At 39.8% G+C, this 15,757-nt stretch overlaps 1 protein-coding gene across 1 annotated transcript in view; it reads left to right on the forward strand.

Annotated features, from left to right (window-relative positions):
* Positions 1-247: 247 nt before the first annotated feature.
* The window catches only part of ptprub (protein tyrosine phosphatase receptor type Ub), a 65,582-nt gene continuing 50,072 nt past the window's right edge, over positions 248-15,757 (forward strand). Inside the window, exons 1-4 of the mRNA XM_010787949.1 lie at positions 248-523; positions 7,302-7,383; positions 9,878-9,993; positions 13,456-13,630. Coding sequence (XP_010786251.1) covers positions 260-523; positions 7,302-7,383; positions 9,878-9,993; positions 13,456-13,630 — 637 coding nt within the window. The 5' untranslated portion in view covers positions 248-259. The remainder of the gene's footprint in view (positions 524-7,301; positions 7,384-9,877; positions 9,994-13,455; positions 13,631-15,757) is intronic.

A 15,757-nucleotide genomic window follows, 5' to 3' on the forward strand; every position in this document is an offset into this window, starting at 1 on the left:
GGCCTATATTAGCTGACACCTGCCAGTTAAAATAAACATACAGAGGTAATGTTTCAAAACCAATCTCCCTGACCTTAATTTTTCAAATAATTCCTTCTTTTTTTTTCAGAAGCTTGCTGAGTATGCAAAGAAAAATAAATGTCAACATGCATGACAATGTTAACAGATGGCAGAAGTGATAAACTGTTGCATTATCTCCCATAATAATGGAAAACTAAAAATAACTGCCGCATTTCTTCTGCTCCTTCCAGGATCCTACATGCTGGTGAACTCCTCCCAGCATGCCGTGGGTCATCGTGCTCAGCTGATGCTGCAGACGCTGAGTGAAAATGACACGCACTGCGTCCAGTTCAGCTACTTCCTGTACAGCCGCGATGGCCACAGTCCAGGGGGCCTGCGGGCGTATGTCCGAGTGAACGGGGGTCCGCTCGGCAGTTCGGTGTGGAACACGTCGGGGTCTCACGCTAAGCAGTGGCACCAGGTGGAGCTGGCTGTCAGCACCTTCTGGCCGAATGAATACCAGGTACAAACTCATAATCATAACAATGATGAGTAATTTATCTGTCATTTTATGAGAAGCTGAACAGTTGAGAGAGGATTGGTGAATCAGATTTGCAGACCCATGGGCCCACATCTTGTGCAGTTGAAAAACAGCACACAGTTAGGCTCTGTTGACCACCACTCATTTTATCCTCGAGGCATATCTGGTGTTAATTACTTGCATTTGCAATTTAATTAGCATGGATTCCCCTGTGAACGGAGCCAGCATTAGTGCTCGAAGGGCCCTGACTAGGTCTCTTGTGGCCATGCCCTGCGGAGATTTCACCCACTGAGGCTTGTGTTCTGTGTATTCACCTGACTAATACATTTTGTATGACATGTCATTGCCTTCCTACAGTAGACAGACATTGAATGGCATCTACTGTTGGTGCCTGATGTGCTGTGGCCTGTAGATGGCACAGTCAGGTGAGCACATATACATCTATTAATCCAATTTATTTTTTCTGCAGAGCTGTCAAAAAGCAATTAAGTTGACTCGCGTGCATTTCATCAAGAACTGTCAATCCCCCCCAACTTAATTAAAATCTATCTGGCTCTGCATGATCTGACCTTCGCTATGTAAAAGATAGATGTAGGCTGACACTGTTCTCCCAACACCGCATGATCTAAAAATAAGGTAAACTATCAAATCAAGAGTATACAGAAATACTGACACGCAAACAATTTTGCCTATGTAGTCCATGCAGGGTCAGCGCTTTCTGGACAATGTAAAAATATATACACACTTGACAAACATGTTAATAATTGAGCTTTCGAGGTGCTGGTAGGGGATTTTTATTTATTTATCTTAAGCTTTGGAGAGCAAGGCTATCTGTTTTGCCCTGTTTCCAGTCTTTAAGCTAAGTTAACTACCTCCTGGCTCTCTATATCCGGCATACAGACATGAAAGTGCTATCAATCTTGTCTTCTACAGTAAGTCTTTGCGAGAAAGCAAATAAGTGTATTTCCCGAAATGTTCAAATATTTGTGGACAGAATAATCCTCTTTGTGTTATTTTTAAATGCATTGATACATGTATTGATGAAAAAACTGACATTAAGTCAAGTCAGCTATTAGAAATAGCTTTAAAATAAACTCTCAAAGTGTAAAAAACACTAAGTTACAGGTTCTAGTGGAGCTGAGGCTACAGACCTTGGTTCTTTATATTCTGTGTTTCGAGGTCTCAGCTGAGCAGCTACAAATGAGTAAACAAGAGGCCTAGCTCTACTAATCAGTGCTCCTGCCAGTCACACTTCTCTTGAGCTCTGCCCTCATAAACAGGGTAGTGAGGACCCCCACCAGCAAAGCTCTTCATTAGCTCAAATCTGTTACAAATAATGAGGCATTTTCAGTGTGAATCATTATCTCTACAATAACCTTATTAAACTTCTTTTATTTTATGTGATTCTCTTATGATACATTTTTTAAATTGAGATGAAAACAGTGTTTTTAGTGCTGATGGATGCTCTGAGGTGAGGTGTGATCTCTGATGGGCCTAACACAAAAATGATTGACAGTGTAGCCTTAAATAGACAATCCTTATCTGCTAGAAAACCTTTCTTTTATCTCCTGTGGAAAACACTATGTTCAAATGTATTATATTACATTTGTTAATGTTAGGGATTTAGTCAAAGGTTTCTGCACCGTTAGGGCAATTCTGTCTAACAGTAAGGAATCAAAGCTATCCTTCTTTTCTTCCGCTTTCATTTTCACATTTTACTTTAACTCAGCTCAGCTCGCCTCGCAGTACAAAGAGAGCAAAACAAACTGCCCCCTCAAAGTCACATATACCACAGCTTACATTGCTAAGCCCTCTGCAGTGAAAAAGCTCATCACTGTGGAATGACACAGCCTTGCAGCTCGTCAGCGCTCTCTGTTTCAGAGACAAAACAGAAAAGGGTAAATGTGGAGGTGTAAGGCTGAATGTTTTCTTTAATATCCTTTTAATGCTGGCTATCGTCTGTCATTAACCAGCATCAGTGCAATAAAAAGAAAACAAAATAAGAAGAGCAGGGGGGTTATAGCTTTGTTGGTTTCAACACAGGTCTCTTGAAATTCACCCGAGGCTTTTTAGCTCTGAAGCACGTTAGATGCAGCTTGTGCGACTTTAAATACTAAGTCTTGTACAATCACTTTGGATTTTAAGTGATAGTCAGGCAGATTAACTCTGTCATTAAGCTACTGTAGCATATAACTCTTTTGAAGCAAAGGGGGAAAATAGGCACTTTTCTGCTGGTAAAATAAATCCCAGGAGAACACACATCATTTTGGAGAGGGTTTTCAAATCTGAAGGTTTTTCTACCTTATTAGATTTGAAGTTATATTAAAGCTCCCTGTTCTTTGCCTACAGCACAGGGATACTAAATGTCAGCGTGACCTTTTGCACTGCACAGTACAGATGGGAGATTACACTCAAGGTTGATAGAGTGTAATGAAATATGTTTTTTACAGCACACACAATCAATGTTCATGTCTTAGAAATGTCATTTTGGAATGTAAGTAAAAACACTCAAATGATTTAGCTGATAATCACCAAAACTTAAATAATGAATATGCCGAAACCCACTCTTCTTATTCTCTGATCACGTGACCAATGACATGAGATATGTTTCTTATCACGGATGTGAAATTGGGATTTGGAGTTCAATGGATTTTGGGGTTGAAAATGTAAGAGAGCACAATCACCTTGAGATTTCTCGATTGAATATGTCGTGTGGGCCTGGTGTACATTGCTATTTTTCTCTCTCGGCCTCTTATTGGTAAAAGTGTTTGCAATACCTGGAGAATCTTGTTATCAAATATTAAAGATGTTATCCGGCCCTCGAAGACTGCCAACTAGAGCAGGAGACATGTCCCCATCTTCTCTTTACCGTCTCTCACTTTCTTCTGTCAACACGGGCTCCTTCCAAATGTCAAAATCTTATTTGGACGTGCTTTTCTCCTTTCTAGCTTTACTTTCTCATGTTTATATTGCATATATTATTAATTCAATCTTTGACTGCCTACCCCCTGTTATAGATGTCCTTCATACTATGCTCACATGTCAAATGCACACATACATACACAAAACAATACATGGTAACCCTAATTTAGAACAAGTCAGTAAGTAATCATTGCAACCTGCGGAGAAATTGTCCAGAACTTTAGGTTTAAAAAAAAAAAAGGACTATTTTTAACCCAAAATAATTTCTATGTATGTTGTTTGTCTATTGTGTAAAAAGGACAAGTTCATGTTTACAGGGATTAATGTGCTAAAGAAGTAAGGGATGAGGGATAACGCATGCTTTTTAAGGCTAACTCTTTCCGCTACCTTTAGTCATGCATGTTGAGTCAGCGATTATTCGCTGTGGCCCTAGTTTCTGGAAGAATATGCCTGAGGATCGGAGGGACTTTATTAAAAACCTAAACGACATATTTGTTTAGCATGGGTTTTACTTAAGGTGCCACATCATGTCTTGCCTTAATATTTACTCTGTGTCTTCTAGTGACTTTAACCTCTTTTTTAACATCTTATTGTTGCAATGTTCTGAGTTGTTTTGAAGCAGTTGGGGCTGCGTGATTGTATAAAATAGTATTTTTACAATGTTTCCGTGGACACCATCATGTTTAATTATAAGACTAATTTCTTCTAAATAAACAACAAGCTAGATAGTAGTAGATAGTGGTTAGCACATCAAAGACGTCTAAATGAAAGTCCTCATGTCTCAGCTTTGTCTGATAATATCTGTTGCTGCTGAGACTTCTGCTAGCTGAATGAAAAGGCTTTTGTGAAATACTGTGGAGAGCAAATTGAGATTCCTAAGATTTAAACCGTCTCCTCAGACACAGACTGTTATCCTTTGGCATTTTCCACCTGAACAGATTTACTTCAGCACGTGACCTTTTGTCTGAATATTTAAGAAGTCATTTATCTATGACGGCGTCTAATGGTGAGTGAAAGCCCCCCTTGTCTAATGGTGTCTTCTGACTAAAGTGGAAAAAGTAGAAGAAGCTGGTTTATAGGTCCAGATAAATCATTCCTTGATTTGTATACATAACAAATTGCTCCTAAAAGCCAATATTGCAAGGTAATGTAATATTTTCTCCTAATGTGCATTTTATATCAGTCATAAATCACTGCTTGTCACACTGTTATTTGTTTTTTGTCTTCAGAAGATGGTTCCTGCATTTCATATCTTTTAGAAGGAAAGTAGCCGTTCATTAGAATAAAGCACAGACGTACAAAAGTCTCATTGGGAAAGTGGCTTTCAATCAAATTCTGAGAAGGTTGTTTATTGAAACAAATGCTCAGAATGTCTCCCTCCTAATAACCTTCTACCCTAATGGCTTAGAAGACTGAGGATTAACCAGTAATCAATCTCTTATTGAGTGTTTTAGCTCAGCAGAGAGTAATAACACCTTCAATTAGACTTGCAAGACATTTTTTTCTCTTTCTTGGATACCATTAAGCCTAATCAGTGTTTCTGGCTAATTTTGATGTTAGTCTAATGGCAGGGCGGTGTGTGCTTGCACAGCTAATTCAGGCCAACATATTCAAAGAAAAAGGCCTTTAATCATTGCTGTAAATGTTGAATGTTTAGGCAGGTGCACATTAAGAGTAAAGGAAGATGGACATCGAAGGAAATAAAGGAAGGCAATGATAAAGTGATGGAAATAAAGAGTGAAATCAGGATTCTGATAAAAGGCTTTTGAAGAAGATATATCATTAGAGATAAGGGGAAAAGTGGCAAATCATAAAAACAGAACATGTTTATATCCAATTTTTAAGGCAGTAAGATTTTCCAACTCAGGTTCCAGCTGTGTCTGGGAACAAACATGAAAATGCAGAAGGAGAGGAGAGCCTGAGGAGAGCAGCCAGCTTTAGAGCAGGTCACTCTCCAACACTGAGACCCAGCAGCCAGGACCTTTCCTCTCCCTCTCACCTCCCCCCTTTTAACCTCAGCCTTGCCTCTCCTCTCTCTGCATGCCTGGCTTTCTGCGTCTCATTCAGTCAGGAGTCTCCAAGCTGAGCCCAATCTCCTCACATCCCATCACGTTGTGTCGGTGCACCTTCCTTCAGGGGTCGTTCATGGCCAGGGTTGCTGTTAGGAATTGTTGCTGTAATAATACGTCTTATTTTCCAAGTCAAGGGAGGCGGGCTGTCTCTGTGCTACTAACTGTGGAAGTCTGGGAGTTGGGCAACAGGTATCGGAAAGTTTGTGGCGAACCTTTCATTTGGGGTGCCAACGCATCGGATTGTGGGGAGAAAATATGGGTCTTATTGGTCTGGATATCAAACAAATCATCTGTAATGTTTCTTTCAGCAACATGATCATTTACAAAAATTGGCAATAAATGGCTAATACTCATACCGTCAAACATGTCATACTTTTGCTCTAGAACGCAGAACATCTTCGGTTGGAAGTATCATACACTAAAATGTCATGATGTTATTTAGTTTTATGAATTGTGTATTTCAGAATTTGTACTTATTTTGTGAAAAAGAAAAAGGAATTTGTAGAATTTACTTTGCATATTCCCCTAAAGTGAGGTATCAAAAACATATTGTGACAAAGGCCTTGAAATCAAGACCCATTTTCAGTTTTTCTTTAAGCATCTCTGCATCTCATAAGTTTTCATCAGTGGATGGATCTTGAAAATCAAGATCATATGGTTGTGTTTAAAATGTCTAATTTAAGGGTTAAAAAAAGTATCCGTTAAACCTACTGCAATATCCTGGAGACTGTAGTTTGCACTTTTATGTTCAAGGAAAAAAGTCATGTCGGCACCATGATTGGCAACTATATAATTCTGTTTTTACTTAATGCCCGCTTACTACCTTTTTCCACAGCTTTCCACAATATCACTGAAATAAAGCTATAAGATTTCAGGTACCCCTGCTTGGTGTAATAACTCTAAAACACAATAAGTCGCCACTGTGACTTGATTCAGTTATGACTTTGAAAAGAATGAGCTCCAATCTTGCATAACCCATTTAAGCTACGCCTGGGTGTAAACACACATTTAAAGTAGTTTGGAGGATATAAGATCGTTTGAGAGTGTGTGTGTGTGCGTGGACCTTTTGATAGGAACCATGTTGTAATCAGTTGGTCAGAGGATTATGAGAAACAATAACTCAAAGCCGGCCTTCGATCAAACGTGCGGATGGGAGACTGTCCTTGGTTCTGTGAAAACAAACTTCACCCCTGTGTCTCATAACTCTCTCAGTATTACTTAGGATGGTGATTTGATATTGATTAGGTTTCATGAGAGCCCGCTGTTCATCCAGCTTATTGTTCCATAGGACGGCATGGAGCTTTGTCCTCCCTTGAGTCTCGTCGTGACCCTGTGCTAGCTGTATTATCTGCTGTTATGGCTCCACAGCAGCCTGCGCCCTGAATGCAGAACAGCGCTCATGACTCAGGCGCCACATTGTGTGCCCCCTCGATAAAGACATTATTTGTTTTGGCCCTGCGGACAAAGGCAAACTTATCCATCTTTCTATTTTTATGATTCTGTCTTATTTCTTTCATTGTGTAGCGTTTTGTTTTGGGTCAGCAGATGTGCAACCATGTGGTGATGGGCATGTTTGTAATGAATGTGTCTGTCACTTAAAGAGTGGCGAGAGCTGTGGACCTCACACAGCCCTCAATGTGCTTTAGAACATTGCTGTTACACTTCAGCTTTGAGAGCATTAGGATAGTCATACGTGTAAGCTTGAACTGTTCTGCTCATACGTTAAATCTGTTCATCATGTATTCACACTCACTTCTCTTTTGCAGGTACTGATTGAGGCAACCGTTTCCAGAGAGCGGCGAGGCTACATTGCCATAGATGACATCATGGTGCTCAACTACCCCTGCTGTAAGTGCCACTTCTGACAATGAATTGCAATTACAGAAGCTGCTGAAGGGGGAAAAAACGTAGTGGTTTTAGGCGAAATCTGTATTTAAAAACAGTATGAAACAAACAAAGGATGAAAACAAGAGTGATGGCTGATGATCGAACTGTTATATGAGAACTGCAGGTTCTCCCGAGGCGTACTGCGACAATAGCGATGCTATTAAAACAGTGTGACACGAATGCAAAACTCCCATCCACCTGACGACACACCTGCCTCTCCTGCCTTTGTTTGACAGCCAAATATATGTGTTAATCGATCAAATCTTGAATCCTCTCTCTGTAGACTTTTCTGGCCTGACTGGAAATGCCGTGTAGCTTTTGGTCAAGCATAACATTTCAAAGCTTTATGAGAATCTTCAGGGTGATTTCTTTTGTAACCAACTCACTTTTTGTGTCAGCGAGTTTGTGGTTAGTCCCTGAGGACCTTGTGTAAAACATATTCCTGGATCCCCTGAGCTTAATACCTGAACAAAGTCTCCTTGTGTCACACTCCACGTACAACCCACTACTGAACACGAGGGCTCAATTTTAACATCCAGGAGTTACTTCTTCTTAGTGACTGATTCTTGATTGATATTTTTCTCTCATGGCGATTCAGCTGTATCCCCCTGTAAATATTTATATATCCCATGCTGTTATCACAATGATGTTTGAAGACTTTTCAGGCATGTCGTGTCACAGAGGAGACCACCAGTGATTTTGTCAGACGAACACCGGCTGTGAGTTTGTTCCGTACCCCCCCTGTATGCGTACCACCCTGTCAGTCACCCTGTTTCTCCCTGAGACAGCAGATGGCATCTTCTGAATGCTCCCACTGTGGCCATTAAATAATTAAGACTCTAATCAAGACCTGAGCATGCCGTTATGATGTGGCACATGGCCAGCCCTCATATTTGGCAGCGAGGAGAGAACAAGGAGTGAGAAATCGAAGGGAAGTGTCGCATAGTAAAAAATCTATTAAATAGGAAAGAAATAAAAAGCTCTACAAGTTCCTTTTATTTGAATTCTGGATGAACAAGTTGACATTTCTGGTTTATTTTTCTCATGAGTCTTGGTCTTTGACTCTGATACTGATGATACACTGCTATGAAATATGTATCACGCTTAAGTGTCCCGAGGATAAGATCTGACACATTTAGCTGCATAACACCGCAGTCCTTGCACACTTTAGGGCCTGTTTTTTTTCATTGTTGGTTTAGGCATGAATTATGAATTAGCCTTAGGAGGGAGAGTCTCTGAAAGGAAACATGGCCACCTGCAGGGTACAGATGTGAGCACTCTTCCCTTCACAAAAAACAAGATCAACAATTTGTTGTCAACTCCCCCCCCCCATCCCACTAGATATCAACATAGAGTTGTGCAGAGCCAAGCAGGAGATGTGTTAGACCCAAATATTTGCTTCTCTCCAATGCTTCAGCTTCACTGTTGCTCTGCCATTTCTCCCTGTCAATCATCCAGAGTGACAAGTCAACTTGTCCGACCCTATTTCTCAGAGAAGGCAGGCAGTGCTCCCGGCGTTTACCCGGTGATTTGGCTCTGCGGGAGTCTGCTTCTCACTCCACTATTGTTAACCATAGAGTTGGGTGAGAGGGCTTCACCCACACACTGACTCATTTGCAGCTCCGCACAGCATGCAGGGAAATGATTAGTCGAAATGGGGAGGGCTGATGCATACTTACGGTTTTCTTCTGCAAATTCACTCCCACATTCTGCTCGTTATAAATGGCCTCTTATCAGATTTTGCTGTTTGATAGCAAGTTACATGGCAACATACACTAAGTCCCCCTCTCAACCTACTGTAAATACACACTAATGTTTGCTTTTGATCTTATTTGATCTTATCCTATATTTTTATTCTTGATTTATTCTAATGTTGAGTTGTATTCAAAGTTCTGTTGTGCTGAGCAGAATCTGGGAGTGGAAGGAAATGCAACAACTTCTATCCTCCACTGTCAACACAAATAAACAAACAAATGCAAAAAAAAAGCTAAAGAAAAAAGAGAGATTTCTTTTTGCTATATTTCTTTTCCAGTGTTTGGTATTTTATTATTTTTTTTCTCTGCACAGATTGTGGCATTATTTCTAATATTTCAGGTTTTTGCTTTATATGTAAGTAATATGCTTAGAAATCGAACAAAAATACTTAACAATTATATAATAAGTTAAAGAAAAAACTGTTAATACCAAGTGCATCAGAACAATTCAAGCAAATAAAGCACAATTAATTAAATTCCAAATGAATGAAGAAAGTTTGTGATATTAAATCCACGATGGGTAAACATTGGATAAAGCTAATTGTTTTCTCAAACAGAAATGTCTAAAATTCCTATTAATGCGTTTGAAAAAAAAGCCTTGATAAAATGTTATCTTGTGTAGCTGACTGACATTGTGAATAGCTGAAAGGTAATGGAGTCTTTTGATCTCACTGTGTTTCTTTCTCCGTCTGTCTCTTTAGATAAGGCGCCGCACTTCTCCAGGCTAGGAGATGAGGAGGTCAATGCTGGGCAAAACGCTACTTTCCAGTGTGTTGCTTCTGGAAGAGCAGCTGAGGCTGAGAAGTTCCTGCTGGAGGTCAGTAGTTTAACGCTGGAGTTTGTGAGTTTTTAGTATTTTTACATCCTAAAAAATATTAAGACAGTACAAACAGAAAACTGGTTTGGGCACTTTTCACACTTTAAAGATGAAATCCTGTATAATTTGGAGGTGCTGCAGGTTATGCAGTAAATCACCCAGACCGTAGGAAACACAACACAGCGCTCTGTAGTCATTGTGTGTCTCCTTGTTGTCCTTTTGAGTGTCTTTGTGGTTGTTTTGCATATCGTTGTATTGTGTAATTTTCTCTCTCCATAGTCATTGTGGGTCTCATTATGGTCTTTAGCTTTGCTTTTAGTTTTTTTTTAACTTCTCTGTTAAGATTTTTTTGCATCTCTTTGTAGTCCTCAGAGATTTCTTTGTTGTCTTTTTGTAGTTGTTTGTTTATTGATACTTCATTAACCCGATGCCATGTAAATCATTCAGTTAAAGACATATTCATGATTGTAAAACTGAGGTTTCACATACTTGTTACATTTTTAAATAGGCTGTTCCCCTAAATAACCATCGCAACAAGGTTTTCTCTATTTCTGTAATAATGATGTGTCCCTGACGTTAGTTCTTAAATAAAGATGGTAGAAGCAGAGCTCTAATGCTGTGAAGGCCATGAAGGCCTTGAAGCCTCCTCACTTCACTGCCTCTGAAAATTAGCATTGCTTATAAGATCATAGTGTTCTCTGCTTTCTTCACTGCCTCCTGTTTTTATTCAAATCATGCGCTGTGTTTTAGATTTCTGTCTTTTCATCTAGAGTGCCTTGCTCTGTGAAGGTCAGACGGGCCATGCAGTCCTTAGCTCTTGTGGGAATTTCTCTGTGGTCTTAAAATTCTCCTCTTTCTGTAGCCCTGATTAAAGGACCAAACGTCATTGGGTTGTTGGGCTCTTCAGCTTTTCATCTCATGCTGCAATTTCTGCACAGCCACACATCCACTGCTTTCACAAACATCTTACCCCCCACTACAGCAAGTGTTAATCACGGTTGACCTCAGGCAAACCTACTTTCTTGTTTTAAAACTTGTAGGTGTGGGATTTATCTAATTGATGCGTCCTCCTTCCCACCTCTTTATCAAAACAGCCATTTAGTCACAGCACAAGGATGAAGACAAATGCTTTGTGTAATTAGCTGGCATAACCATACAGGCGTCTGCTGTAATGAGATCTCCAGGCCACTGAAATGCTGCTTCCCTGCCTCTCCCCTGCCTTTTACTGTCCTCTTCACCGTCCTCCTGCCTGCGTAACGCGTCTGTTAGAGCGGTTTTCTTCATATGAACTCCCAATACTGTTGTTTACTGTTGTTGTGCCCTTTGGTATTCATTGTGTCTGCCGCACCAGCTGCAGCACAGTCTTGACTGCACACGCCTGCCAGATTAACAGATCGTTTTGTCGTTTCCTCGCCAATTAGCTACAGCCAGATTGTTTACGTAACATGAAGTGATCTCATACTTATTAGATTTATCCTAATTTCCCCTGCCTCCTTTCTGTAATCCACATGCTTAGTAGGAAAAAAGGAAATGTAAAAGATACAGGAAGGATGCGGGATTAGGATTTTTTTCAGTCTTTCTTTGTGGTCGCAAGATTAATTGCCCGCTTAACCCAAATCGGTAGGCGTTGTTTATGTGTTTGTTTTTGAAGGCTCGGCCTGAGGTTTGTGTGGTCTGTGGCTTTTCGAAGGCTCAAATCAGAAGCAAAACAGAAGCTGGGATGGCCTAGCGTAACCCGAATAACTCCTTGTTAGTCCCAGCACGCTCGCACACTTTAGGTTCTGTAAAAAACTAGCAGATCAAAAGTATCAAAATTCATGGTGGCTATTTCACACAAAGAGAATGGCCTGAAAACATGTGAAAAAAAATGTCAGATTCATGTTTGTCTTTGAGGCTACGTGGACTTGACGGGTGCTCGTAGTTTTAATGGTGTGGAACAATGTGAGAAATGCCTCTCAGGCTGCAACAGCAAGGTGCATCATACAACATTCATTTGAATCACACGCAATTTTTTCCTATTGTTTCCCACTTTCTGCCCCAACTATCTCTTTCATGTTGTGATTTTGCTTTGTGACGCTCTGCTTTATGCTGAAAACAGCAATTGTCTCACAGCCATTTCTAATGTACCTTTTTTTTTTGTTTATACCAAAACATAGTCTACATGATGCTATTCCTCCGTTAGCCTATTTACTAAACTGATTAAAACTTAATGCAGCAAAGCCCATCTGTCTCCCAATTCTAACTGCTGAGCAGTTAAATGTTTTAGTTCAATAACATTGCACACCAAGGACAACTGAGGTTGTAGATGGGCTTCATTAAGGGACAACATTCATGACATGTATAACCCCCATAACCACTCTTATTTTAACAAGATATCAATTGTCTTTATTAAAGCATGTCTGATTGTCATATTGTCTGATGATTAAATCAGAGATTCTCCTGCCATCCTAATTAAATTGCATACAAATGGACAATCCTTCTTTTTAATCACATAGCCGTTATAAGAAGTGACCTGGATAGCAATAAATTAAGCTTGTTTTATTGTTATTGTTGTTAGATGATTAGCTTTGTGTCCCAGGAGTTCACTGAGTAATAACTGCATACAAGGGTTAATTAATAGGGAATGAGTGTTTGTGTGTGTGTGAAGGTATGTTAACAGAGGAGGTTGGATCGTGTGTGCACCTGGGTCATTTGAATAGAAGATTCATCAATATTCATGGCATACATAATTACTATTTGGAATATCGTCAAAGTATGAAAACAAGACAGGTAGCGAGGAAAGGAATAAGGGTAAACTAAAAGGAGAGCAGGACTAGAAAAATGTAAAGAAGGACAAAAATGAAACTACTAGGATTTTCACTATAAAATGAAAGAAAATACATCATATAAATTGTCTGGGGACAAGTTCAGAAAAAATAAATTTCTAAATCTTTATTACTCTCAAAAAGCAGATCCATACTATCAGCAAAATCCGTATTCTTGGTGTAAACAGAACATTTTACAAACAAGGTCAATTTTCTTTTCTCAATTATAAGATGTGGGTGTAATAAACAGAGGATATACAGAGGTGCATCATGGGGACTGTAGGATAGATATTTTGGGTTCAGGTAGGGTTTCAAGTTATTCTTGAGAGTTTCTTCCACATCAGGTCTATTCCAAACCAAACCATGTTCATTTCCTAAGCCTAAAAATGTAGTTTTGTTGCAACATAAACTTATAGAAAGTAATTCATGGCAGGAAGCCTTCAAGGCAGTCTTCTGCGAAGGGTTGGTTGTGGAGCTTGAATCTTTCTTCTTTTTCTAACTGTGTCTGTGTGTATAGCTATTGCACATGAAACACTCTATGAGATGGTGTGTGTGTGTGTGTGTGTGTGTGTGTGTGTGTGTGTGTGTGTGTGTGTGTGTGTGTGTGACATGATGACCCGTCGTGTTTTCTCTGACCTTGTCCTTTCTTGCCTTCCAGAGACACAATGGGGACATTTTAACAACAGCATCAGTCAAGCACCTGAGTCACCGGCGCTTTGTGGTATCCTTCCAGCTAGACAACGTCCAGCAAACGGATCAAGACCTTTACCGCTGCGTCACCCAGTCTCCCAGGGGCTCTGGGGTGTCAAACTTTGCTGAACTTGTTGTTAAAGGTAAACGCTTTCTCTTATTTTTGTCTCTTATGGTTGCTCTTTTTGGTCTTTCCCCCCCCTCCTGTTTCTTTCATCCCAAACATGAGTTCATCCCTGCTGCTTTTATATGAAACATGATGTTCTGCGTGGGATTCAGAGATTCATTTTGCTTACGAGTGATCGAAAACAAAGACACCTTTTTCAAACTGAACGCTCAAAAAATGTAAATTGTATATTGCTCGACATGCATGAAGGCTCTCTGCATTTCAAATGCACTTTACTTGACATGTGTTGTTTTCTGAGCTGGAGTTGTCAAATATGCTGCCATGCTCAGCTCTTCAGCTCTATGTCAAAGAGCTGTTCACTTGACTTGGACTCCTGCAGCCCCTGTCATATCATGTACCGCAGATGGTGACCTCACTCCCATTACTCACTTCAGCTCCACAGCCTGACACCACTTTGACAGCATAGTAATGACATGGCTGTGGGATGGTTGGAAGGCATAACGAACTCCCGCCCTCAGCAAAGGAAGGAGAAATGTGAAAGATTCCCGATGTCTCAGCCCTGTACTATATGCTCCTCCTGGTATAAGGTCTTTTTAAAAGACTGTTGTGAGGGTAGGAGAGAGTTAGAGAGAGTGCAGAATACGCTGACGGCATTATTGGTCTCTCTTAGTTGGTCTGTCAATCCCTTTGTTGCAGGCTAAATTACTTTAACATCTGTCGGAAAGATTGCCATGAAAATTTGTTAGAACATGCATGATCTCCAGATGATGTATCGAAAACATTTGGTCATAACTTAAAGGTCTCCTATTATACTGTTTTTCATCAATATATTTTAGGTCTCGGATATATACAAAACATGTCTCTGAAGTGTTTGGCTCCAAACACCAAACAGATCATTGTAGCATCCCATAATCCCCTCTGTTTCAGCCCTGTTTCAAAAGTGCTGATTCTCTGTCTGTTACTTTAGGTTAAAAATAAGGAGCCACGCCCCACTGAGAGATATTTGGTTAAAAAGAACACAATGGTGCTCTAGGAGGAGATTCAGGTGATAAGGTTGGGGGGGGGGTTACCTTGGTTGGTTATTGGCTAATGGTTGCACAAGCCAAAAAATCGTTATGACATCATAAAGTGGCCAAAATCTGATCAGCTCATTTTCAGACAGGTTTTTATATAAATGGATCAGGACAAAAAGTGAGCGAATCTTTTTTCCTGAAACTTTCAGAATCCCTTTACACAGAGGGGACACATGTTTATGTATAAAAGACACATTTTTATAGATATATGTTTATTACAAGCAAAAAGAGTGATTGCCTTAACATGGAAAAAGTTGGGCAAACCTAGCTTTGCACAGTGGTTTAAGGAACTTTCTTTATGTCTGCCTTTAGAAAAAATCTCTTACATTCTCAAAGACAAACAAGAACTTTTCCAGAAGGTCTAGGGACGTTTTATACGTTATACCAAGAACCAACGCCCTATTCAATTTCTGAACGAAACCTGGGCAGGAGAATGCGATAAGCTATAATATGTTAAAATGTAAATTGCTGTGATTATCCTCTTGCAGAAATACGCCTATTGCTGGAAAACTGGATTGGTGCCGATGTATTAGAGTGCCCTTGTTGTATTTACCATTTAATTTAGTGTTGTTATTTCTTTAATGTAAAGTAAAGTATTTGTCCTGTGTATAGGTGTATTGCTTTGGCTCTATGTCTTCGTCCTTAATGTTATGTGATTTTTGTAACTGAAAATCAATAAAACATGATGATAACATTTAAAAGAAAATAAAAGACATGAAAAAATGTGGATTTTGCATAAAGGGACCTTAATGATACCTCCTATGCCATAAAACAGGCTGACCATTTTTGTTTGTTTGTGGAATGGTCTTATTCAGCTATTCATGTAGAGCTTGAGATAGATCTGTGGTGATGATTTTGAAGCACAGATTTGGTTTATTGTAAGTCATATCACTGCACTCAGTACTGAAGGCTATTTTGCCAAAATATTAAAAAAGAACACTGTCCACACAGACACAGAGAATCATGCTCATAGAAGCCCAGAAAATCCCTTTCAGTGGTAATTCAGATTCTCAGCAAATAAGTATTTATTGTGGTATCATGCCGTTAGTGGGCTTCCGTTGGCGTGGTGT

This window comes from Notothenia coriiceps, unplaced genomic scaffold (assembly GCF_000735185.1).
Source record: "Notothenia coriiceps isolate Sejong01 unplaced genomic scaffold, NC01 NC01_scaffold00031492, whole genome shotgun sequence".
NCBI classification, from domain to species: domain Eukaryota; kingdom Metazoa; phylum Chordata; class Actinopteri; order Perciformes; family Nototheniidae; genus Notothenia; species Notothenia coriiceps.